The 25,800-nt window shown below is 44.9% G+C and overlaps 2 protein-coding genes across 7 annotated transcripts in view; both read right to left on the bottom strand.

Moving 5' to 3' along the window:
- CLSTN1 (calsyntenin 1) overlaps positions 1-5,629 on the bottom strand; it is a 34,776-nt gene extending 29,147 nt beyond the window's left edge. For 2 of the 5 annotated variants that reach the window (XR_005559672.1, XM_039367295.1), the window contains exon 1: positions 5,387-5,629. Coding sequence is in view for 4 of the 5 variants with exons in the window: in XM_039367295.1 (XP_039223229.1) it covers positions 5,387-5,453 (67 nt within the window). In the remaining variant the exon portion in view is untranslated. The remainder of the gene's footprint in view (positions 1-5,386) is intronic. The other 3 variants (XM_039367296.1, XM_039367297.1, XM_039367298.1) reach the window with 2 other exon arrangements.
- A 6,986-nt stretch (positions 5,630-12,615) lies between these two features.
- Positions 12,616-25,665, bottom strand: CTNNBIP1 (catenin beta interacting protein 1). 2 transcript variants are annotated; one of them, XM_039367716.1, is made up of 5 exons: positions 25,527-25,665; positions 19,676-19,726; positions 18,785-18,906; positions 17,077-17,167; positions 12,616-14,021 (listed from the first exon to the last, which is right to left on the bottom strand). In XM_039367716.1, the coding sequence occupies exons 3-5, from the start codon at positions 18,878-18,880 to the stop codon at positions 13,963-13,965; spliced, it is 246 nt and encodes an 81-aa protein (XP_039223650.1). In that variant the 5' UTR covers positions 18,881-18,906; positions 19,676-19,726; positions 25,527-25,665; the 3' UTR covers positions 12,616-13,962. The 2 variants fall into 2 exon arrangements, with proteins under 2 accessions (XP_039223650.1, XP_039223652.1); XM_039367718.1 differs by lacking the exon at positions 25,527-25,665 and adding an exon at positions 21,419-21,509.
- Positions 25,666-25,800: the final 135 nt, after the last annotated feature.

Here is a 25,800-nt window from a genome sequence, read left to right as displayed (position 1 = left end):
TGATTCGAGTGTCACTCAATGGTGAATTGGCAGAAGATGGAGGATGTGATTAAATCCCTGTTCGTATCTTGCATCTAATTCTTTTTTTTTCCAACACAGACTTGTGTCTAGAGACTGCAAATCGTTATCGTAGTTATGGGCCAAAGGCCAGTGTATATTCCCAGCAGTTCTTTAAACTGCTCAGAGTTTAAAGAAAGAATTCTTATTAACCTGCCTTCTGCACTCATGCTTACATCAGGCCATAATTCAAAGATGATAGCCGAGAGGCATCACCTAACAGCCCTTTTGCATTCAGGATTCCTTCCACAGTTGCAGGTAGAACATTATAGCTCATTCTGGGAGGAAGCAAAAGGTTTTTCTGGCCCAGTTATTTCTTCTTAATAAATCAAAGTTATTCCTGTAGCACTAGAAAAAGCTGTTCTGGGATCAGCCTGCTCAGTCATTCAAAGTTTGCCTCAGCAATTTTCGTCCTCTGAATATCTCACACTAAGGCAAGTATTGTTCCAGAATGTAGCTTCTGCCTTTATTGCATCCATAACCTTTAAAAGGACAAGCTTCCAAAAAAGAAAAAAAAAAAAAAGGGGGGGGAGGAAGACTCGAAATATGTTTTGGCAAAGGGGAAGCAAAATGACATTCTTGTTTTCTCTACTAAAATACGAACAATTTTAAGAGGACAAGTCTTGTGTTGCCTGGAAGGCACGGGAATTGTCAGGGAGGATAATTCAACCCGGAAAACTATTATCTATTGCTTACTTTTTAAAAAGTGCCAAAGGGTTTATTTCGTCTCTGCTTATCAAGCGCTACCTCTCTGGAACGCTGCAAGGAAACTGAACAAAATGAAGCAGGAAACTGACACCTTCCTGGAGAAGGCCCAGCCTCTGCCCAACGGCGAAGCAGAAATTCAGTCTGCTATGCTTTCCTTGTGCCAGCTGGGAAAAGCAATGGAGGGTGAACCTGTCCTTTTGAAACAAGACACTAATGCAGCATTTAAGCCATCTCACCTGGCCCTTGTTTTCGGGTTTTCACATCTAATGAAATAAAACCCTGAGGTTTTCTGCAATGCGTATCCTTACCTACCTCAATACTTCTCCACAAAGGGTTTTCAGGGGGGAAAAAAAATGCAGAGTTCCCAGGATTTGATGTCCCTGGTTGGCAATCAGAAATTCCACCAGCAAATGTACAAACCGTGTGTGTGTGTGTGTGTGTGTGTGTGTGTGTGTGTGAGAGAGAGAGAGAGAGAGAGAGAGAGAGAGAGAGAGAGAGAGAGAGAGAGAGAGAGAGAGAGAGATCTAAACACAGGCATATCTTTATTGCCCCCAAGAAGCCAATTAATCACCCTTAAAATTAACCTTTCCTTACCTCTAATAAAAATCCTGTGCTTCCATACCTCAAATAGGATGACAGCCTCCCTTTAAATCTAAATAACTGGTGAGGAGGGAAGAGAATGAGGAGTGCTTTTATTTATTTATTTATTTTTAAAAGTTTACCTTAGTATGTCTGCTGCAGGCTCCCCTCCCCCCCCCAAAACCTCCTGTAAAATTATACCCCACAAATCATAGAACCAGAATGAGTGTTCTTGTAAGAGACAGAAAATGGTGGTGGCGGTGAGTTAAAATTATAGGGGAGGGGGGGAAAGAGTGGGAGCGTTCAAAAGGCTACTTTTGAGGGCGCAGCTATTTGCAAAGGGGGATGAATGATGCCTAGATCTCAGAAAAATATCCTGCACTTCGCAGAAGGCATGCACAGTGTTACCTTCGGCGTGTCCTGTCTGTTACGAATCATACATACAGTACAAAGTGGGGAGGAGGGATACAAACTACATCAAAGAGGGCATGGACTGGAAAAGATAGAAGGGGAAATAATGAAGGAATTAAATGCCCCCAGGAGTGATTAGCAGGTAATGAGGTAGAAGGAAAAATTATCTTGCAATGGAATATTATGCACACAATTACCCCTGAATTCAACAGGGCTTAGTCCCAAGTAAGTATAACCAAACACAAGGTTACATCTATCTATCTATCTATCTATCTATCTATCTATCTATCTATCTATCTATCTATCTATCTATCTATCTATCTATCTATCTATCTCACCATAAAGATGAAGGCAAAAGTTTGTCCATTTTTAACTTTCCTTTCGCTGTCTGTCTTCATGAAATGCCTTCAGAGGTTATTAAATCATGCATTGCTGTATTGCTGCATGGAGCGTGCACTAGGATTACATTAGGATGCATATTAAAATATTCCATGGCACGTATAAAGCATTGTTAGATTACTAACCTGATTAAAATATCGTGCCTGATTTTGCTGCGGGGGACAATCCTTTCACCACCCCCTTTTTAAGACTGTGTCAGGTGTATCTTCTGTTGTTTTAGCCGGATTCTTATAATCTCTGTAAGCTGCCCAGAGCTATTAAGAGCACCTTTTCAATCTTCCCCTGGCAATGTGGATATATCGAAACGGTATGTGCATCCTCCCTGTGAATGCTACTATCAATCAAACTCCAATAGCGTGCATGTGTATACTTAATACACACGCCATGCTGCATCTGTGACGACCAGGCTGCACATCAACAAAATGCAAAATGGTGACTTTCCCTTGGATGGCAATGTTGTGACTCTATCACACAGCCTCATGGCTTCTCTTTTGAACTGCAATCCTAGGCATATCTAACACAACGCCACTGCCCCTCCTCTGATGCCCATCGTGTGCACATATAACCAGTGGTGGGATTCAGCCAGTTCGCCCCACTTCAGCAGAACCGGTAGCTAATTTTTGGTTGCCCAGGCCCAGAATGGACTTCCGGAAGTGGCATCCACACAAGAGAACCGATTGTTCACATATCTGCATATAACACAATTCTGTGAAGGCTCTCCCTAACGGCAATCCTTTTCTTTCTCTTTCTCTCTAACAAATCCTTATCTTTCAGATTGTGCATAGGTAACACAAGAACTGACCTCTCTTGGGCAATAGCCATAAAATACTACACTGCGCCTGCTCTCTCGGACTGTGGAGAGAGAACACAACATTGCGTCTTCTCTTTCCCACAGCAACCCTCTAGGTCAGGGGTGGGCAACCTTGGCTCTTTTATGACTCGTGGACTTCAACTCCCAGAATTCCTGAACCAACATGGCTGGCTCAAGAATTCTGGGAGTTGAAGTCCACGAGTCATAAAAGAGCCAAGGTTGCCTACCCCTGCTCTAGGTTGTAACCCATCTCTAGGTATACAGTATACCTTAATCTGTCTCGGCACTACAATCCCCTGCATGTAACAACTCTGTGCCTCTGTCAGATTTTGCATAGGCAACACAACACTCGGCCTCCTCTCCAGAAGTGTGCATACTGGTCAACGTACCACTTGGCCTTCTCTCCCACACTGTGCATATGTAACACAACATTGAGTATTCTCTTTCCGATAGTGCAAATAAAATACAAGACACCTCTTCTCCTAGAAGTGCAATCCTGGGTAGAGAACACAACCTGGAGACTTCTCTCTCTCTCTCTCACTCCACCCACCCACGTAAATATCACACACTTGGGTGAAATTCTTCAGATGGCAACCGTATGGATATAACAATCTTGCAGTTATTCCTTCAGATTGCAATCCCGTGCAGCAAAAACGCTATCCTTCCATCCATATTTATCTCCCCATCCATCCATCCCACTTTTCGCTTTATCCCCCGCTATGTAAATACTACACACTTGGGTGTATCTCTTTCAGATTACAATCCTGTGCAGAGAACCCTAACTACCTACCCACCTACCTACTTACCCACGGATTCCATCCATCCATCCATCCCACTTTTTATCCCCTTCTAGGTAAATATAACCCAACTGGGTGTATCTCTTTCAGATTGCAATCCTATGGAGACAGAACACTACCTACCTACCTACCCACCCACCCACCCCACCCCATCCATCCTACTTTTCTCTTTATCTCTCTCTACCTATATACAACACAGTTTGGTGTATCTCTTTCAGATTGCAGTCTATACACATAGAACACTACCTACCCACCATCCATCCCACTTTTCTTTTTATCTCCCTCTAGGTAAATACACCCAACTTTTAGATTTTAATCCTACGGAGACAGAACATTACCTACCTATCTGTCTACCTATTTACCTACCTACCCACCCCATCCATCCATCCATCCCACTTTTCTCTTTATCTTCCTCTAGGTAAATACAACAGTTTGGTGTATCTCTTTCAGATTGCAATCCTATGGAGACAGAACACTACCTACCTATCTGTCTACCTATGTACCTATCTACCCACCCCATCCCTCCATCCCTCTTTTCTCTTTATCTCCCTCCAGGTAAATACAACCTAACTGGGTGTATCTCTTTCAGATTGCAATCCTATGCAGATGGAACACTACCCACCTACCTGTCTACCTATCTACCCACCCCATCCATCCATCCATCCATCCATCCCACTTTTCTCTTTATCACTTGCTATGTAAATACTACACACTTGGGTGTATCTCTTTCAGATTACAATCCTGTGCAGAGAACTGTAACTACCTACCCACCTACGTATTTACCCACCGATTCCTTCCTTCCATCCATCCATCTCACTTTTCATCCCCCTCTAGGTAAATATAACCCAACTGGGTGTATCTCTTTCAGATTGCAATCCTATGCAGATGGAACACTACCTACCTACCTGTCTACCTATCTACCCACCCCATCCATCCATCCATCCATCCATCCATCCCTCCCTCCCACTTTTCACTTTATCGCCCGCTATGTAAATACTACACACTTGGGTGTATCTCTTTCAGATTACAATCCTGTGCAGAGAACCGTAACTACCTACCCACCTACGTACTTATCCACCGATTCCTTCCTTCCTTCCTTCCTTCCTTCCTTCCTTCCTTCCTTCCTTCCTTCCATCCATCCATCCATCCATCCATCTCACTTTTCATCAACCCTCTAGGTAAATATAACCCAACTGGGTGTATCTCTTTCAGATTGCAATCCTGTGCAGATAAAACACTACCTACCTACCCACCCATTCCACCCATTTCTCCATCCATCCCTCCAGGCCACTTTCCCCTCTCTCCCTCCACGCAAACCCCACGCACTTTCGGGTGGCAGCCCGCTGCCCCCAACCGCCTCCTCTCCCGGACTGCCCCCCCCCGCCCCCGGGCAGAGAGGCAGACACGACCTGACGACCTGCAGCCTTGCGACCCTCCCCCCTCTGCCCACCTGCCCCGGCCCTCCCGCCTCCCCCGTCCCTCCGCTGCCCCCCCCCCCGCGCGGATATAACACCGCCCCCCCCGCATTGGCCACACAGCCCTCTGCCCTCCCCCCCCCCGGTCAGGCGAGGCCGCGTCTCGTGACAGCCCCCCCCCCGCCCTCCTCAGCCACCCTTCGCCTCACCTCGGGCGGCGCGAAGGCCGCCGCAGAGCAGCGCCGCCAGGAGGCAGGCCGGGGCCAGCAGCCGCATCTCGGCGGCTGGAGCGGGGCTCGGGGGCTTCTCCGCCGCGCGCGCCCCGACGGCCCACCGCACTCGCCGAAGGAAGGGGAACACGGGCGGGCGAGAGACCCCTTCGCTCCGGCGGCCGCCGCGTCCTCCCCCGCCGGCGACGAACTAAGATGGCGGCGCAGGCGCTCGCCGCTCCTCCCGCACCGGTTGCTAGGCGAGGGAGGGAGGGACCAACGGGGAGAGCCGCGAGGGGGGGACAAGGGGCGTACCATCTGCGCCAGGGAAGCGGGGGGGGGAGGAGGAGGCGGTGGCTGGATGGAGGGGCGGGGCGGAGCCTCTTCGCTAGGGAGAGGGGTTGAATAACAAAATAATAAAAAAGTATTATCATTATTAGTAGTAGTACTAGTGTCATTATCATTATTGTGATTATTACTAGTATTGTCACTATTATCATCATTATTATTTTTAGTAGTATTGTCATTATCATTATTGTGATTAGTATTGTCACTATTATAATTATTATCATTAGTAGTAGTATTGTCATTATCATTATTGTGATTGTGATTATTAGTAGTATTAGTATTGTCACTATTACCATCATCATAATTATCATTATCATTAGTAGTAGTATTGTCATTATCATTATCATTGTGATTATTAGTATTGTCACTATTATTATCATTATCATAATTATTATTATTATCATTATTAGTAATCTGTCCGAAATGGTGTAGGGTTTCCTGCCTGAGCAGGGGGTTGGACTCGATGACCTCCAAGGTCCCTTCCAATTATTAGTAGTAGTTATAGTAGTAGTAGTAGTAATAGTAGTGATAGTACTATCATTATCATTACTGATTGTGATTGTGATTATTATTAGTAGTAATATTGTCACTATTATCATTGTGATTGTTGTTGTTATTATTATTATTATTAAAAGGCTCTTTTCCTTTTCAAAGGGTGGGGACTGTTGTAAGTCAAGGGCTGCCTGTATATGTTGCATTAAAATGTTATTGTGCGTTAAATATTGTACTTTGCTTGTAAATGGAGAATCATACCCTAGCATTGAACATTCTTAGCCTAGATAAAAAGATAAACACAGGATGCAACCAGGAAATGCAGAAAGTGATTCTGACGTGCGCAAACGGCACACTAAGTTCCTCCAGATCGACCCAATAGATATAAAATATAAACCCAAAACCTGGATGCTGGTTGGCCTTGCTTCTACAGTCTACTTGTGAAAGGAGAGGAAAAAAAGGAAAGCAATGCTGCATTTCTTTTCCCCCCCCCCTTTTTTTCTTTTTTACCCACTGAGGTCAAATACTGGAATAAATGACAAATCACAAGTAGGCGGAACTTGCAATCGGGGCAAATTCTCCAGGATTTGGTCAAGGTGGAGGCGAGACACAAAGAACAATGCACAAAGACTAGGCGGGAAGAAAAGGAATGTTAAATGTTCGGTTTCGTTGTGGCAAACCGACGGTCTGTGGTCCTCCCTTTACGGATGGCACAAGAGAGGGCGGGCCAGAATTCCTCCGTCCAAACCAGGTGATGGTTAAGTCAGTCCTGCCTGATTTTGCGACCTGTTTTGCCCAGGTTGTTAAGCGAATCTCCCGTGAATTGCGTTTCGATGCTTCTGACAAAACCCCAACAGTTCCCCAAGCATCAACATGTGCAGGATCCAACCTGGGTCAGTCACCAGAACCAGAGGTTTAATCTTACAAGCTTTTGAATTGGTGCTGGGGCTCATCCGCAGATAAGATAGATAAGCCATTTGTCTGAAATGGTATAGTTTCCTGCTGAGCAGGGGGTTGGACTAGAAGACCTCCAAGGTCCCTTCCAACTTCTTCTCCTTTTCTATTATTCTTATTCTTATTATTATTATGGATCATCGCACAGTCAGCCAGATGTTCAGACTGGATTTGGCATTTTGTCTACCTATCGAGTCCTTACCCAGGACCTGGGATAGGCAGATGTGGATGTTTGATGGTATTACAGGCATTGTCGCAGGATGGAAGCAGTTCCTAGTAAGGCCGCCTTTTGCAATTGACGAATAGCGAATTTGTCAATGCCGATGATGGTGTTCAAGTGGTGCTCCAGTTGTTTTGGGATTGCACCCAAGGCGCCTATGACTATTGGTGCTACCCTTGCTTGCTTTTGCCACAGTCTTTCTATTTCTATTTGTAGGTATAGAAAGATAATAATAATTATATTTATATAATAATAATAATTAATATATAATAATATCTTTATTGCCATTTGTAGTGTAAGCGCATTGACCCACATTAAAAATTAAATTCTGTTGCCTTTCAAAAGTATATATCTACCTATACACATACATAACTACACATATACACATGCTATATACATATATGTGTATATCTATGTGTTGGCTGGAGCACCCGGTCTACCATGTATAGGATAAATCAGTCTGTTCTGCGTTTCGCTCCAATCTAGGAGCAGGTTTTGCAGGCAGACGTCACATATTGTGAACACTGTACATTCAAAATTGTTGTGGCTGACCAAGAGTTAGTGGGAGAGCTTGAAATTAGCTATACTAGTCCCACACTCTTTGTCAGTCACAAACATTTTGAATATATAGCCTGGCAGCCCCTCGGCTGCCTTTTGCAAAATCAGAAAAAACACAGAGAGAAAATACTTCGAAGCCTCTGGGGTGTTGTTGTTTCCAGCTTGAGTTTTATTTTTAAATCAGTCACGTGGGCCTGCATCACACCAGAGGATGGCAATGTCCCCCAGGCAGGGCTTTTTTTTTTTTTTTTACACAAAGAGAAAAATCAACATAACTGATCATTTCCTGTTGACGGCCTCTCCCAACAGCTTGCATTTCTTTGCCTCCAGGTAAAAAAAATCCCTTTTAGCGGAGCTAGACCAGTGGCTCCCAACCTTTTCTATACCGTGCACCCGTAGAACACTTCTTATATATTCTTGCACCCCTTGCAAAAGTTCGAAATGGCATATATAAGTTTGAAAAGCCAAGTTTTTGCACCCCCTGGAATATCGTCTCGCACCCCAGGTTGGGAACCCCTGAACTAGACTGACAGACCTTGGCTATTTTGAATGAGTTGGTTGCAAATTCCTGAGCCAGCATGGGGAAACTATGGCCCCCTCATGACTCGTGGACTTCAACTCCCAGAATTCCTGAGCCAGCATGGGGGAACTATGGCCCCCTCATGACTCGTGGACTTCAACTCCCAGAATTCCTGAGCCAGCCATGCTGAGGGGAAAGGGAGAGGTTTCCAAGCTGAGCCAGGCCAGCTCAGGAATTCTGGGAGTTGAAGTCCACGAGTCATCAAAGAGCCAAGGTTGCCTACCCCTGCCCTAAGCTCATCAGGAGGGGGGCACGGCTGACTTTGGTGTGTCAGAATGGGATTGGATGGACCGGCCCACCCCGGAGGGAGATTCGAATTGGACAGCACCCTGCGGAGTTGGCTGTACGTTATGGGAGTTGGGATCCAACCAAGCAACTCTTTCAGACGTCAGGCGGTATCGTCCTCGCCACGCTTAAACTGGTGGGCAAACCAGACCCACAAGTCAAAAGCTGCCTTTTTCTCTCTCAGGCTCCTGGAGACGAGATCTACTCGGTTGTGGGTGTGCATTTCTTCCCTGTTGCTAATTCGAAAAAGAGCATAAACAGCAGCGCGCCATCCTACAGCGCAGGACCGAGCCAGCCGTGTAGACCCCCCCCCCATTTGCCTCTGTTATTAGCATAGGCGCCTTTTATTCCGATGGCATATTAATTGCATCTTTTGCTCTGCGGTTTATTAGCACAATGATAGGCCTTTGCTCCCCGTTCTTCCACCGACCTGCCTTCCTTCCTTGTTATTTCTCCGGAAGGATTGTTCGGCAATCCCAGCGAAGCTCAGAGCGTAGCCTTGTTATTAATTAATTAAGGAATAATACAACTCCTCAATGAGACCCTTTCTCCTGCAGAGAGAAAGGAAGCATTTGTCATACTAAAAAAAAAACAGTTTTTTTTTTTTTTAAAAAACCAGAAAGTAGGATTCCCTCCCTCAGGCGTGACTGATGAATCCCTTTGTCCTTTGCACCCACGGGATCCACCCCAGCACCCTGAAAAACAAGAACTTGAGCTCCCAAAGCTCGCACGGCCTCCAATGGGGAGGCATGGCTGCCTGTGCAGTTATTAATTTAACTGCAATGAAGTTGAAATCCTAGTTAGAAGATGGCCTGTTATGCCCACGGATTCCAGCCCCAGCGCTGAGTCCTGGATCCAAATGAAATGAAATGAAATGATCCAAATGAAAGAATCTCAAAGGAGAGTCCTTGGTTCTCTGAACGGAGCACTGATTGTGTTACCTAGTTGGGTCATGAAACGTCTGCAAGAAAGCCACCAAGCTCAGAGAGCACCAAGGACCCCTCATGTCAACCCTGAGCTAGAAATATTCTCCTTTATTAGAATCGCCCATGTCCAGAATTTGTTTGAGGCCACCAGGGAAGCTGAGGCCTTCTCTCAAGCCAGTGGTCCCCGTGAAGCTGTTCTATCAGGAAATTATTTGATTTCCTACCATTTAATATTAGGAAATTATTCAGGGCCTTCAGCCTATTTGAAACCTTCTTCCATGACATGGATGTGAGAGACCAGGGGCTACATTTTTCCTGACCTCCCTTTTGACGGCCCGTTACTTCAATCTCCCTTCCTTTCCCCTGACCATCTCAGTGGTCCTTTGTGGAACACGTTGGGAGGTTGGTCCTTAACTATACTGGTGACTTTTGAAGGGATTTGAATGTAACTTCAGCCTTGCCGGATTGGAGCAAATCACCCACCCGCCTATTCCAATCAAACAAGCTTCTGGACTGCGGAATAATAAAGGGGATTTCTTCCGGTTAGCCTGCGGTAGGAAGGACACCGTTTTGGACTAAACCGTCAAATAATCTGATTTACTTGAAGGGCTTTCTTGTGTACTGTTTCCCCCCCCCCTCCCCGATTCCGTTTTAGTAATAGAAGCGCATGATCCTTCAAGGGAACAGAAAGATGCTATCCAGGAGGAAACAGAAATGGAAGCCTATCAGGTGAACAAAACAGCACTGCAGGGGGAGGAAGAGAAAATGTCCAGCCCAAATCTGGCACTGCGCGCTGCCTAGAAAAACACCATCTGGGTTTATTCGATCTGGCTCCTTTTAAGGAACTGGCTCCCTGCCAAGCTAATGTGGGAGAACTGCACAGAGCTGGAGGGACAATCTTTCTCGTCCACCCACCCAAGACGAGGCCCGTTGGGAAAGGGCAGCCTGGCTAATTTGCAGCCCTGAAAACATCTGGCAAGTGAAACAAGCCGGGGTGTTTCTCAAAGGGACCCACCCGGGCCAGGGGATGGGAAGCCAACGACTGGCATCGGGCAAGGCTCCTGTGGCGGATCCTGGATGGGCACAAACTGCATCGCCCAGAGTTTAATAGGGAAAGGCTTGGGAGGAAGCTGGCCGTTTGCAGGATATAAATCGTTGTTTGGGGCCTGGGGGGAGGAGTGCCAGGGCAAGGGGACCCTGGACGGCTTAATGAGGACTAATCGCTTTGGGCTGACTGGGAATATTACTTTAGGCAGGCAGGGAGGAACGAGGGCGTGGCTGCTGGGTGGGTCTCTTGCAAATAAGCATTCCCCTTGCAACATTTTTGGGCGTCTCCACCTGCAAATGTTCCAAAAGGAGCAACCGGAGGGGTCGTTGGCGCTCACTGAGCTGGGTGGTTTTTTTTTGCAGACGTTGCATTACCCAACTAGGTAACATCATCAGTGCTAGAAGGGAGTGGGGTTTGCAGAATGGAGGAGGAGGAGGATTATGGGGTCCTTGGTACTCTCTGAGCTTGGTGGTTTTCTTGCAGACGTTGCATTACCCAACTAGGTAACATCATCCGTGCTAGAAGGGAGTGGGGTTTGCAGAGTGGAGGAGGAGGAAGAGGATTATGGGGTCCTTGGTGCTCTCTGAGCTTGGTGGTTTTCTTGCAGATGTTTCATGACCCAAACAAGACAACATTATGAGTGCACTCCTCCTCCCACAACGCCACTACCTTTTAGATCTTCTGCCCTCTCCATCCCACCCCCAGTAAATTCTGCTTTTGTCATCGATGAACACAAAAAAACGAGATACACAGAAGAGCTCTTAAAACTGTATTTCCCCACCCTTTCAAGGTACATTTTAGCGCTCCAGAAGTCTTAAAAAAACAGAGACACTCACTTTGCTTTTCTTAGCCGTTTGGAAACGCCGAGCACACACCACAGCCTGCAGCCACATTGCCTATTCAACCCATCCAGACACCAGATTGAGTCTTCAATGGGCTTTCTTCAGGACCCCCCCCCCCAAGAGGACCTTTATACCACTGGCAACGATCCTAGGTTGGCACCAGTTGTTCAGCATCTCATCCCTATACGACACAGAAGGACAGCACTGGAAAGAAGGACTGGGACAGAGGGAGTAGCCTTTTTAAACTGCTTTACAAATGGATTTTGGAACAGGAGGCTCGCAGCAGGCAGAAGCGCAGTGCAGGTTTTTTTTGGGGGGGGGGGAGGAAACCCATCAAGAGAATTAAGAGCAATGTTTAAAGAGAGCATTGTTGAGGATGGAGAGGGGGGTACGCTGGGTTTTGGGAAGAGCACCGCCGAAGGGCATTAAAAATAAGTTAAGGAAGCAAAACAAACAGCACCAGGCGGTGAGGGAATCTAAGCTGGTCCTGACCACAAAACCACAGTCCAAATTGTACCATTTGTTGAAAAGGAGGGTGAGACACAACATCAGTTTCATACTCTGGGGAAGACAATTTCCTATAACACCAGGAAGGCAATCTGAAGTCTCAACAGCAGTGGTTCTCAACCTTTTTAATGCCACGACCCCCAACCGGTCGTAAGTCGAGGACTACTCAACTGGTGCAGCACCGTTTGCAGAAGGGGACTTTTGGCGGGCTCAGCAGGGCAGAGACAGCCTGGATAATTCCTATTGGCTTTGGAAAGCCAATAGAATTAGACTCTATTCAAGAGAGTCTATTCTATTGGCTTTCAAAAGCCAATAGAAAAGGGAGTAGCACAGCTAAGGAAAAGGGGGAGAAAAATGGCGGACTGCGTTGTTTGGCGACCCCCGTGAAATGGTCGTTCGACCCCAAATGGGGTCCCGACCCACAGGTTGAGAACCACTGCTCTACAGTGTGGAAAATAGGTATAGCCTGAAAAAAAAAAAGAATTTGTCCTTTTCAAGAGCTGGCCTTCTGCGTCCATATATTTTTTAAAAAAAAAAAAGACCAAAAAAAAAATCTAACTTTCTAGAAGCACTTACAAGTTTACTGAAAAGGCCAACTATATTTTTATTGTGGGTTTCCCCAGGGGAACCACCCTTGGCACCCAAGAAGTGAAGCTTCATTTGCACCCCCTGCAAATCAATTCTCATTTTCTCCTAGTGTCTCTCCACCTTAGCAACTTTAAGATGTGTGGACCTCAACTCTCAGAATTCACCAGCCAGCAATGCTGCTTTTCTGCAAGGAAAGGCGTGGATGAAGGGGCTTTGGGGGATCCTAATACTCTGGTCTATAACTAATACTGTGAATTGGTTCTACCACCTGGAGTCACGGAGAGTAGATTTCGTTTCCCCCCCAAAAGCAAGCTCAGAAATTAGATCGATCGCTACCAGCACAACAGGTCCAAACCTGCAGAGTGTCAGCAAATCTCCTCCTGAGTACAAACGTGATTTCTTGGGTTTTTTTTTTTAAAAAAATTGGAGATTCACTTTCTCAACTCTGGGCTTTTGAGCGCTTCCTTCCAGCCTGAAGACACTCCAAAAAAAACCCCAGAAATTTCTGAGGGAGGGTGGAAATGTTAGGGAAAAGTCAACCCTGAAAGCTGGCTTCTTCTGAAAGGCAAGCAAGCTTATAATAAATAGAGGCAAAGATTCTACTTCTCCCACGGTCTCAAGAAATTGCAAGGCGATAACTAAAACACACAGATTCCCCTCTTCCCCGCCACCCCCCCCAATGGATTCCAGCAAAAGGAAACACTGACCTCAGCAAAACATCTACAAGCCTCGTCCAGTTGCCCGTGATTTTTGCTCTCCAAAAAATACACAAGCCTGACCTACATAAGCACTGAAGCCTGAAGGCTTGGCAAACGGGGACGTCAGCGACCATTCATAAAAGAAAAAGAAAAAAAAAAGCAAAATTAAACGAGGGGTGGGGGGTGAGTGGGCTGTCGAGTTCTCTGAATCTGCCAATCAGTTCGCTTTTTACGGGCGGAGGCGTGGGTGGGTGAAGCCAATCCTAAATTCCCGGAGTTTTATCCTGGATCGGCGACAACCCTACGGCGCCAAAAAGAAGGGAACCGAACCGAGGGCTGTGAAACGCATTCAGGAAGGCTGGAGAGGAGAGGCAAAGAATTTAGAGCCGGGAGAAGCCGTTGTGGGGCCACAACAACTTTAGGAGAGGGCAAAGGGACTGAGGGAGGGGGGGTGTCCTCTCATTTTCCTCAACTGCCCAGCACGTTGTTTGCCCCTTTTCAGTTCTATATAGTAGAAAGAGCCGGTCCAGTTACTGTCTTCTGTCTTCGGTCTCTGATCTGGAAAATGCCATCACGCCGTCCTCAGCACCTGCAGCACACACAAAGGGGGAAAGAGGTTGGCTTCTTTTGTCGAGCGCCAACAATGAGGGTAACGGTCTGGATGCCTTTGGACCGGGTCTCACAAAGGCTCGGCCAACACGCGCCCCCCCCCAACTGGGAATTCTGGGAGCTGTCGTTTTCTCCTAGGCCAGACAGGCATTGCACAAAACTGGGGGAAAACGCGGCCTTCGCGCTGCTCAATAGATCTAAGCAATTTTTAAAAAGCATCCTTAGCTTTCATTCAAGTATGGAGTAAATAGTTGTGGATCTCATGCTTAGCAGAGTAAATGCACTCTCTCTCTCTCTTTTTTAAATATATTTTATTAGATTTTATATGGGCAGGGAAAAAGTGGGGTCGGTGCAGGTACAGGGAAATCGGGATAAAGGGATAAAGGGGACCAGGTGTGGATAACTACAGTAAATACGTAATTCAGCGAACAAGCTGTCGTCCAGGTCTTCATATTGAGTATTATTGTTTATATAATACTAGACATTTATAAGAATGAATCGGTCTAGTTACAACTGACATTTGGTAAAACAGTAATATTCCTTTAAATCAGTGGTTCTCCACCTGTGGGTCGGGACCGCATTTGGGGTCAAACGACCATTTCACGGGGGTCGCCAAACAACGCAGTCTGCCATTTTTTCCCCCCTTTTCCTTAGCTGTGCTACTCCCTTCTATTCTATTGGCTTTTGAAAGCCAATAGAAGAGACTCTCTTGAATAGAGTCCAATTCTATTGGCTTTCAAAAGCCAATAGGAATTGTCCAGGCTGTCTCTGCCCTGCTGAGCCCGCCAAAAGTCCCCTTCTGCAAACGGTGCTGCACCAGTTAAGTAGTCCTCAACTTCCGACCGGTTGAGTAGTCCTCGACTTACGACCGGTTGGCGGTTGCGGCATTAAAAAGGTTGAGAACCACTGCTTTAAATAATTAACATAGTCGATAGCATTACAACTATTTCCAATCATCAAGCTTAATACTTAATATAATAAAGCTCCAAAATCTCTTCTTATTCTAACATATTTCAACCCACTGATAAAATTTTCCCCAGGTTTTATAGAAGATCGAATCTTCTTTCTTAAATGCACTCTCTGTGGCATCTGCTTTGATGCAGCCGGTGCCTATGGAGCTAACGTAGGCACGACAGCTGCATAATCCACGTCCTCACCATTATTGTGAGAGGCTCTGCAACCTCCAGGAGATTTTCTTCCTTCACAACTTTGGGCTTTGTGGAATGGCTGTGTTGTTCAGTCCTAGTCTACCTGCCCAGACTATGTTTGCATCTCAGCTCTGCACTCCCCAAGGGATCCAGCTTCTGCTAGAACCAACTTAGCTCTATTGCTATAGCAACCAGAGCTGCCAGAGCTACCAAAGGTTTGTCCTGCCACTTCAGAGGAAACCATCCAGGATTCCAGCCGCCCTGGGAATGAGACGGCAGCTCTGCCCAACTCCAACCTTCCCTTTCGTTTTACAAACAAACATATACTTGGGTGTGCCCCAGGTACTCCTAGTGAGAAGTGTAAAGCAGCATTATTGGAACAGCCTCTTTTTTACTCTCTCTTTTAACAGGCAGAGAGCTAATGCAGAGAAGATCAAAACAGGCTGGGAAGGAAGGAAGGAAGGAAGGAAGGAAGGAAGGAAGGGAGGGAGGGAGGGAGGGAGGGAGGGAGGGAGGGAGGGAGGCTGGCTGGCTGCAGGTCTGTGCTTCTCTAGATGGACAGTGTTTAATATTCATTTGTTATGTATATGTAGGGGTATGGGTCTATCTATACACATGTTGTATACAGTATGTTTAGGTGTGTGTCACGTACGTGTCCACTTTGAGAGCAGGCAACTAAATTTCATTTTTGATGTGTGCCGTTGCACCCACAGTAAAAAATGACAATAAAGCTTATCTTATCTTATCTATACCTCGGCCCTGCTGTTTGGAACTTCTGAGCCAGGTCAAAAAGAGTGATCCCGAAGCCTTAGATCAGGGGTCTTCAAACGTGGCTCTTTTATGACTTGTGGACCAACTCCCAGAATTCCTCAGCCAGGCACGCGTGCCTGGCTGAGGAATTCTGGGACCTGAAGTCCACAAGTCATAAAAGGGCCATGTTTGAAGACCCCTGCCTTAGGTTCTCAATGACCCTGAGTGATCAGGATTGCATTAGTTAAACTTTTATCACCATTGTCCTCGCAACTTTTTCAGACAAATTGGGAAGCTCGACTTAGCACGGAACACCTGAACTGAAATGAAACCCCAGGGCAGCCACTGAAAACCATGGGGACTCTCAGCCAGCAGAGTCACTTTAGGAATTTTGCCCATCGTCTACCAACCGGAGGAAAGCGGAAAGCTGACTCTCCGGCAGCAGGGGAAAAGCTGTTCTATCAACTGCAGCCAAACCAGCCCTAGTGGAAATAACCTTGGGGAACAGCCACAGAAGAGCAAGCGTGTCACAGGTTTGCAATTAGGAGTAATCCTACATTCCCAGGTCACTTCTGAACAAGCCATAAAATCAGTGGCAACTTGGTTTTGAAAGTCAGTGGTCCACCCAAGTGTGAATTGTGAGCATCTTACTCCGTTTTCTAAGAGTGTGCTGCCATCTAGCGGCTAACCCTTCCATTGAGTTGCTGGATTTTTAGTCTTCTGGGGCTGTTCTTTCGCTAAGGAAATGCAGGATTTTTATTCCTAATGAGCATTCTGCATTGCCCATCTACGGATATAGTTATTAGATGGACTAAAACAGTTGAGAAAGAAATGCTACTCGTCAGGGACACAGTAACGCACTTCAAACACCGAAGGCGAGAAGTAGGTCGTTTGAAATCCATTAAATGTTATCACTAGCTACACTGCGCTCCCGTTTATAGATCCCCAGGGTAAGTAATGAAAATACTAAATGGAGAATCCTGATTTAACATTAAAAGAAAAAAAAACAACTCATGTTATGGGTGGTGTAGGGGAGAGAAGTCGACCGCTGTGTTTTTACTATTTTTGCCCTTTCAAAATGAACTAAAGGGCTTCCATGTTAGTCATTTGTAGCAAAAGAAGCTATATGTGACTCACCTTGGTCAATAGAGTGCTGAGGAAGCTGGCTAAGCTGGCTATTCACGACGCCTGCGTACGTCCGCAAGAACTCCTCTTCGCTGCTGGTTAACTGGAAAAGGGCGCAACCAAAAACCCAGTTAGGCAAAACAAAGTAGCTGGCAAATCAAGTCTCTGTCCGCTTGCTTTTTAAGTTGGCGGCAAATTTATTCACGTATTTATTTTTATTTATTTGTATCCCACCTTTGTTATTTCTGAAGGTAACTCAAGGCGGAGAATATACTCATTGTCACGGCTGCCTCTCTCCTATCCAAGCTTCATGAGCTGACAGCCTGACATTAGCAAGCGGGGGGGGGGGAGAGGAAAGATTGGGATGTAATGAGGAAAAAAAGGGGGGGTGGGTGGGAATGGAAGCCCGGCAATTGTGAGAAGCTTCAGCTTCTCAGTTATTGGTATGCAGAGCTGGGAACAGAAAGCCTGTTTCCTACACAATATACAAGCACTGATTGGACATTTACAGATAACAGAGGGAGGGGGAGAAAGGGAGAGCAGAAAATTTACTTTGTACTGTTTGTGTGGGAAAACCTCAGATTCAGCTTCACTATCCCTATAAGCACTTAAGCTTCAGTAAAGTATATTCGTGGCGAAATCAAATGGCCAGGAGTCTTTCTTTGCTAGGTGACTGAGTGGGATGGTTGACACTTATTCTCTTTCCTCTATTTTCCCACAACGACAACTCTACGAGGTGGGCTGGGCTGAGAGAGAGAGGAGCTGGCCCAAAGTCGCCCAGATAGTTTTCATGTTTTTCAGCTTCTAGCCTGCTGCAGTGATAGAAAGCTGGATGGGTCTGGAGGAAGAGAACGGCCTCGTCGTGGGAAAGGCACGCGGGAAAGAGAAATAGCAAGGAAAGAGAACCGCGAGAGAATTGCTCCATCTGCACGTGTGAAGGAATTGGGGAGACGGAGACCAAGTTTCCTCCACCTCACAGGGCCGTCGTGGGGGGGGGGAAATAGGAAAAGGAAGGCACATTCGCTTGAGTTGTCTCTACAAATAATACAGGTGGGATAGAAAGAAATAGAATAGAGACATCAACAGGACGCTTTCTAAGATGACTTTAGAGGCAGGCTAGGAAAATCCACAGGCCAAGAGCGGGGTTATTGGATTTTGATAGAGCCTCCAGAGTGAAAGGCAGTCAGCCCACATCTCTCCAAATTCACTTCTCGACTGGGGTGGAAAGCCAGGAATTTTGCTTTTGGCATCGTCTAGGTCAGGGGTAGTCGACCTTGGCTCTTTTATGACTGGTGGACTTCAACTCCCAGAATTCCTGAGCCAGCCATGCTGAGAGGAAAGGGAGAGGTTTCCAAGCTGAGCCAGGCTGGCTCAGGAATTCTGGGAGTTGAAGTCCACCGGTCATCAAAGAGCCAAGGTTGCCTACCCCTGCCCTGGACCATATGGGCAAAAGAATTGCACCAGTAGCACAGGGAATGATCCTCCAGATCTTGAAAACATCGATCTAATTTATCTATAACGATTGGGATTAACATTGCTACTCTCTTAAAGTGGTGGGAATTATAGAGTGATCATCTCAGAAATAACGAAATGAATCCTTTGGCGGCTTGCAACGCATAAAAATTGTCTTCCAGAAAGTCAGCAGGCAAACCTGGTCAATCAGAAGATGAAAAATCCAGGCTATTAGTGATGCTTACGAGCTCACGGCGTGGATACGTACGTTTGATCCCATCTTTCTAAGCATTAGCAGGACTCTCACTTTCTGCTGAATGTACATCTCCTCCGGACTCTTCCCAGAAACAGCCTCACGGTTCATTCCCTTTTTTCCAGTTTTGAAGACTTCTGAAGAGAGGAAAAGACAGCAGTATTTGTTGTTGTTGTTAATTGCGAAGTCGTGTCCGACCCACCGCAACCCCATGGACAACGTTCCTCCAGGTCTTCCTGTCCTCTAACATCTTCTGGAGTCCATTTAAGTTCACACTTACTGCTTCAGTGACTCCATCCAGCCATCTTATTCTCTGTCGTCCCCTTCTTCTATTGCCCTCCATCTTTCCCAGCATTAGGCCCTTCTCCAGGGAGTCCTTCCTTCTCATTAGGTGGCCAAAGTATTTGAGTTTCAACTTCAGGATCTGGCCTTCTAAAGAGCAGTCAGGGTTGATCTCTTCTAGGACTGACCGGTTTGAACGCCTTGCAGTCCAAGGGACTCGCAGGCGTCTTACAGCAGTATTTACTACGCTAGATTAATCCTGGGGACGGGGAGAGACCCTGCAGTGCCAACTGCTAACAGCCCTCAGTATGAGGAGGCTCTTCACTTCTGTCCAGGGCTGATGCTTTGCATGCCCTCCCGTTTGGTGGAACGTGTTGTCACCTGAGTTCATGGTATGTTCTTTGTATGGGGAGAACGTTCAGAAGTTAAATGACTTTTAGTAGATCCTGCAATAAGCAGGGGACTGGACTAGATCACTTTTTAAGATTCCTTCCACTTCATGATTCCCTAACACAGAAATAAGGCTTCTTTTTCCTTCTTCTCACTCAAAACAAGCCACACATTCAGGGCTTCCAAGCTATTTGCTGCCACTTTCCCAGCTCCACAGAGTAACGACAGACTCACCAGAGTACTTGACTGTGATCTGCTAGCCTGGAAATGCCACAAACAGCAACCCTGTGAGAACAAAGCAACAGATTTTTAATAGACACCCCAAACTAGTTCTAAATATGTTAAATATCCCGCTTTGGTTCAAGTCTCGCCTGGTGAAAAAATGCAAGTTGTTCTCTACCCCGTGTTTGAACATCAGCTCTAATTAGTTTTCGTTCTTTTAATGTTAAATTAAACGTTTCAGCTCCTGGAGGAAAACTTCTGTCTTCAAAAAAACGGCAGGACAATTAAAAGAAAAAGAGTTCATTTGGTGGTAATAAAAGTAGTTGAACAGGAAGAAGGGGATGACTGTTTTAATGAAAGCTGTTTTACAGTAAGTAAAACAGTTTTGGTCAGAGTAGCTTCACAAAGCTGATAGACGGCCTGCAATGCTTCTCAACGTGTATATAAACACATTGGTAAATCCATAATAATTTTAGCACAACCAAAAGGGCATGATTTGTGCAGTCCACATAAGGTGTGTTTCTATCCTCAGCCCAGTATCCTAGGAGATTAATGCCTTCCTTTCTCGAAGGGAAGTTCCTGAAGTAACAGAAAAAGATAACAAAACTTGCTAACTCTGTTTATATAACATGCTTAATCTCACTACCAGGGTTCAGACAACATACTGAACTATAAACAAATTTGTAGGATTGTTAGATATAGACTTGGCCCAATGGTCACAGCTACAGATATACAATGCCAATTATGGCCGGCCTTGTTGGATCCACCAAACAAGTGAACAAAATTGATGGGTGATAAGGGAACTACCCTAATCATCAGATGAGGCCTGCTTTTAATGGTCCCATTTCACAGATGCAGATGGGAGCTCACATACAGCACTGAAGCACTTCTCGGAAAGTAAACATTTATTATTAATATCGTAACTGCGCCATCTAACTCTCATGACTCGGGATGGCGAATAAGAAAACTCCTCGCACAGTTTTAATCCACCCATTTGCATAGGCAAAAGGCTTTGATACTTGTTTCCTACAAGGAGCACTATTTTACAAGTACGGCATATGCAGCCTGAAGTAGTTAAAGTCAGATACATCAAAGGCCACATTGAAATCCCAGACAAAATTAAAACCCTTACATTACATGTTTCAACTTCAGAAGGTTTTGTGCCATGTTGAGAGGTTTTTGTCCCAATATGGATTTTGGGATTTTTCCTGTGGCTAACACAGATAATCTGATTTTTTAAAAATTTGTTTGTTTCAAGCAAAGCCACAAAACGTTTAGCATTAACTATAAAGCAATCTCATGGCTGGGATTTAAGTGACGGGGCTTAATGCATTTTATCCTCTCCCCCCACCCCCCATGAAGCTGGCTACAAAGTAAAACTGGCATTTTCCTGCAAAACTACTGCTCCTTCTAGAAATGTTCAAGGCACCAGGAAACAAGAATTCACATGGTTTCTCCCACAGACATTTTGCTTAACGGAAAGCAACAATCGGATTCAAGCGCACACACTCAAAATACAGTAAAAGTTATGATCTTTAGAAGCACACGGCTACATAAATAAGTAAGCAAGCAATTACCCAGAGAACTTCATCTGTCATTACTGATCAAGTAATCAAGTACTTTTTTTATTTGTGTGAGTGCGGTATTATTTTCTTTATGCAGCTGGTTGTGAAGGAGGTTTTTTTTTTTTAAAATCCCTAGCATTTTACAAGTGAAGCTTCACGTTTCAGTTAAAAATTGAAAAGGAATAGTTACCTTCAACTATCAATGAACAGCATTGCCCAAGTACCTGGAACTGGATATTTTGAAGGGAATATTGGATGTGTACACTGCCAATAGTTATGTCCTAGGAGCAACCAACAATGTTTAGAAAGACAGCTGTACAACAGCTGATCCAACACCAAGGGCTGTGACAATGTGCACTGCTTGTCTAAACTAATAAAAAAAAAAATCACAAACACAGTGCTGGGTTGTTTTCTCAAGTTATTACCCCAAGATTAAAGAAGATTAAACCTTCAAAGGGCCTTTAATAGTTACAATATGCTTATACTTATAAGGGCATTAAGAACTGCAGCCTTCTTGTTATACAAGAAAATCGTCCAATAAACACTGGAGCATTGAAATCAGAGCTTCCTTGTCTGCCCCCCCCCCCATTCTTTCAGTCCGATTCGTGACCTTGAACCACAAGCAGACCGAGACTGAATTAATTCACAATTCTATAGGGGTGCCTGCAATGCAGAATGCACACAGTTGTCCATTTATAAGTGAACAGTAAGATCAGGACATTTTAAAATCACAAGCTTGTTCCTATCACGTTTCCAAGGCCTACTTTAAATTTTAGACAAAGTATGCACAGTTCTCATTTAAAAAAAAAATTAAATTAGCAGCTCTTAACCCTACTTTAAAAAAAATGTTTCAATCCAAAACAGGAAAGTGCTTCATTTCCTGGATACGATCCTTGCATTTGCATTGCTTCTGTCATGGAAGATGTTGACGAATGATGAGAACGATGATGCAATTAATTCTAGAACTCCCTTAGGTAATTTTGTTGGATCAGACAGAGACAAGATACCTATGAATTCTTGTTATTATTCTCTTCAGTCACCAGTCCTTAAATTATATGCGGGCTATTATTTATATAAACAATTATTTACAATGATGTTTCTGGCCTTCTTCAGGTTAGTATTAATTCCCTTCAAGGTCAGGAAACAGGAACTGTTAGAAATCTTGGAAAGTTTGCTTAATATGCTCAAATGATTGTAAGAGAATATGGAAAGCTTTGCACAATCCAGGCCCAGAACTCAAAATACCTTTTCTATAAAAGCTCACTATTGTCCTCATTTTCCGAGTCAAATCAATATTCCGTCGTAATTCCAGATAGGAAAAGTGAAATTTCATTATACCTTCAAGCTTAAAGTTGAAGCTGTGGCAGGTAGATAAACCATTCAGCCGTTAAAACCATACAGCTAGGTGGCATTTCAAGCCGGTCACATGGTATTTAACTACTGTTGGGTTTTGTCAATAAATATTCTTAATAACTGCATTTATGTTAGTTTGTTACAAATATATTTTCTTATACGACAAGTTTTTTTTTAATTGTACATAATGACAAAAAATCAAATTATTTTTAACCACAAGAAAAGCTCGTGAAGTATGTCACGGTCCCCCTGTTATTTTCAAAAGTGAAAATTCTTATTTTTGACTAAGAACTGATATGGATAACTGATTCCATAATATACTTCGGAATGTAAGACCAGAGTTAATGAGAGAGGAGTTAACCTAACTTTGCTCATCTAAATCTATATACAGGCATTATACAAGAATCTGAGTAATGGCCCTGACAAGTGACTTATCTGAAAAGATTTAGTAATCTAGAAACACAATCAATCACACATCAGAGATAAAAATAACCACGTGCAAGACTTTTAACTGTTAAAACTCTCCGGTGATGTAATTGAAGCTAATCTTGTCTACAACAAAAATAATTAAATGAATGCAGAGAAATAGGATTTCACAATGAGGGATGGGTGGGGGTTTTGGGGGCCAGGGATAATATTAATATTTCTGCAGGATCCAATAGTTGCCCATAAATATACGACAAATTACTAATCAAGCCAAGGTTTTAGGGGGAAAAAAATCAGGCATTTGTTGAAAAGAAGAGTTAAACACGAGCTCTTAAGGAAATGTTAAAAACGACTGCCAGTACTTGATGTGAACAGTTGAAAGACAGAATTCAATAACTTGCGTTTTGTCTTAAAAACCCCTATGTAATTTTATTTGTGGACAACTTGTTCCGTCTTTCCTGAAATTGTTCAGACAACAGTACAAAACACATTCCTAATTCTAAACTATTAACGCTTCACGTACAATATCTAGTTGCTCCAAAACTAGCTCCAAATTGCCTTACAAAATCAGCAGCAACTGCAGTTTGTTGACACTATTGAACAAAACAGGAAGCACAAATCACTTCTAATTTCCCACAAGAGGTTGTTAAGCTCCGTGGAGCAAGCTCTGCGTTGTCATTTAATACATGGCCAGGAAGGAAATGTGTTATCCACAAGATTAAGGTGTGAGATTCTGAGTTAATCTGCAGACTGCAAGTCTGTAATCTGTTTTATAAAAACTAGGCTGTAACTATAAAAAAAAAAGACATAACAGGGAAGGAAATGTCCTCAGCAGGATACAGCTGATTTCCTTTCTAGACAAGGGTCAAAGTAAAGCTTCTTTGCAATAAAAGAGTTAATAAACCTATGGTAACAAAGTGGCCTGCAACAGAAACAATTTAACAACGTATGACCAAATAGTATATTTACAGATGCCTTTCTGAAATTGCCTAATCAAGAGCTTATCTAAAAGCTTAATCGGTGCTCAATTACTGCAGACTCTCTTTACAAAATGATTAAGTTATAGTAAAAAGCAGAAGATTAATACAACTATTAAGCTTTGTGCCACAGTCTCCAATTAATCCACATCTATCCTTAATTGATGCAGGATTAGCGTAGGTGCTATTAAACACTTATCACACCAATTTACTTACTTGTGTCTATCTGCCAGTCGAATTGTACAAAATATTTGGAATAGAGATGGCAATGTGCATACACCATGGGTAAGCAAGGTTTATAAACAGTGCAGCTGCTAAAATACTATACCTCGATAATTCCAACGTTAGGGTTTTTAAAGGCTTAGTAGTGTATATTATTAAAGCAGATGAACTTTTCAATATTCCAGTGGGATGTGACTCTGTGTTCTTTAAAACTTCTACTGACAAGAAGCTTAACTGCCTTGCACATTTCAGAACAATGTCTGTATGAAAAGACTTTGCCCATTTCTTTGGCCATCCACTGCTCCAAAGGATGATGTTTTAAGCCTATACTTTGTGACTGAATGTCTTAATAAAACATTATAGAAGCCGTGCCACCGACTGGATTTAAAAAAAATAAATAATGCTTGCCAAAGAGTTATATGAGCACAACTAAATTTGGCACACAACTGGACTCTGAACGCATTACGTGTGCCTGGCTGAGGAATTCTGGGAGTTGAAGTCCACAAGTCGTAAAAGGGCCAAGTTTGAAGACCCCTGCCTTAAAACAAAAACACAGTGGACCTGAGCATTAAAAGCCAAAAGGACACACTACGGAAAGATCCTAAAGGCTGGCTCTGCTGAGATGCCAACCTCGCGGGGCCGATGAGCCAGCCTTGCCCAATTTCAACAGCCAAGGATGTGAGGCAATAAGAGATTGGCATCCAAGCGGGTGGCACACCCCCAGCCAGCGCCTCTGAGATCATTTCACCACCTTTGGGCCTCTTCTGCGAACCTAGAAAACCTGGAAAACTCAGGAAGCTGGTGAGTTAGGTGTGTGGTGTGTGGAAGAGCCAGGGACACACCACAACCCGGCGACAACGGCCAAAGTTGAGAACTCAAGAACAGTAATAACAACCTCCGGCACATAACTACACATAAACCCCAAGAAACTGCATAGAAACCCCACCCCCAAGAATGGTCAAATCCTGCGGCATTGAAGGCGATTAGTGGTGGACCACAACAGTTTGGGAGAGGGGGGAGAAGGGGAGGCTGAAACACACACACACACACACACACAGAGAGAGAGAGAGAGAGACAGAGAGAGAGAGAGAGAGAGAGAGAGAAAAACCTAAAGCAGGGCAGAAGCAAGAGTGACTCCATGTTGGAAAAAGACAAAACACAGGCGGGGGGAGGGAGGGAAGGAAGAGAGAACAGCCGTTGGGGAAGGAGGGAGGGGGCGAGGGAAGGCGAGCGAGCGAGCGCGCACGCGCAGACTCGCCGCCGCCGCGCGCGCGCACTCTCTCTCTTTTTGTAGGGCGGGGGAGGCCGACAGGCGCTTACCTGAGGCGGTGGGGTTTTTTTTTGTTTTTTTGTGAGGAAGGGTCCTCGAGCCCCGGACGGGCGAGCCTCCCCCCTTCCCTCCCTTGGCGGCTCGGGAACGAAGAAGCCCAGGCGGGCAGCCGCCTTCCCTGCGAGCCGCGAGCCCGGTTTGCGCCGGAGGGGCGAAGAGCAGCTCGTGTGCGAGCGAACGAGCGAGCGACCGCCCCTGCTGCTGCCGCTGCGCCTCTTCCTCCTCCCTCCGCCGTCGTGACTCAGAGCGGCGGCGACCGAGGGA

The sequence above is a fragment of the Crotalus tigris genome, unplaced genomic scaffold (genome assembly GCF_016545835.1).
Source record: "Crotalus tigris isolate CLP2741 ecotype Arizona unplaced genomic scaffold, ASM1654583v1 scf7180000020588.15403103151:6194809, whole genome shotgun sequence".
NCBI lineage: Eukaryota > Metazoa > Chordata > Lepidosauria > Squamata > Viperidae > Crotalus > Crotalus tigris.
The sequence above is the reverse complement of the archived record's forward strand: the minus strand, read 5'-3'. Positions and strand labels throughout refer to the sequence as shown.

Bases quoted from the DNA above. Each gene is read 5' to 3' on its own strand.
- CTNNBIP1 (XM_039367716.1), bottom strand. From the start codon at position 18,880: ATGAACCGTGAGGCTGTTTCTGGGAAGAGTCCGGAGGAGATGTACATT. The intron at 17,168-18,784 runs GTACGTATCCAC...GCCCTTTTCCAG, and splicing joins TTAGAAAGATGGGATCAAAC to TTAACCAGCAGCGAAGAGGA. The intron at 14,022-17,076 runs GTGAGTCACATA...TGTGTGCTGCAG, and splicing joins TCAGCACTCTATTGACCAAG to GTGCTGAGGACGGCGTGATG.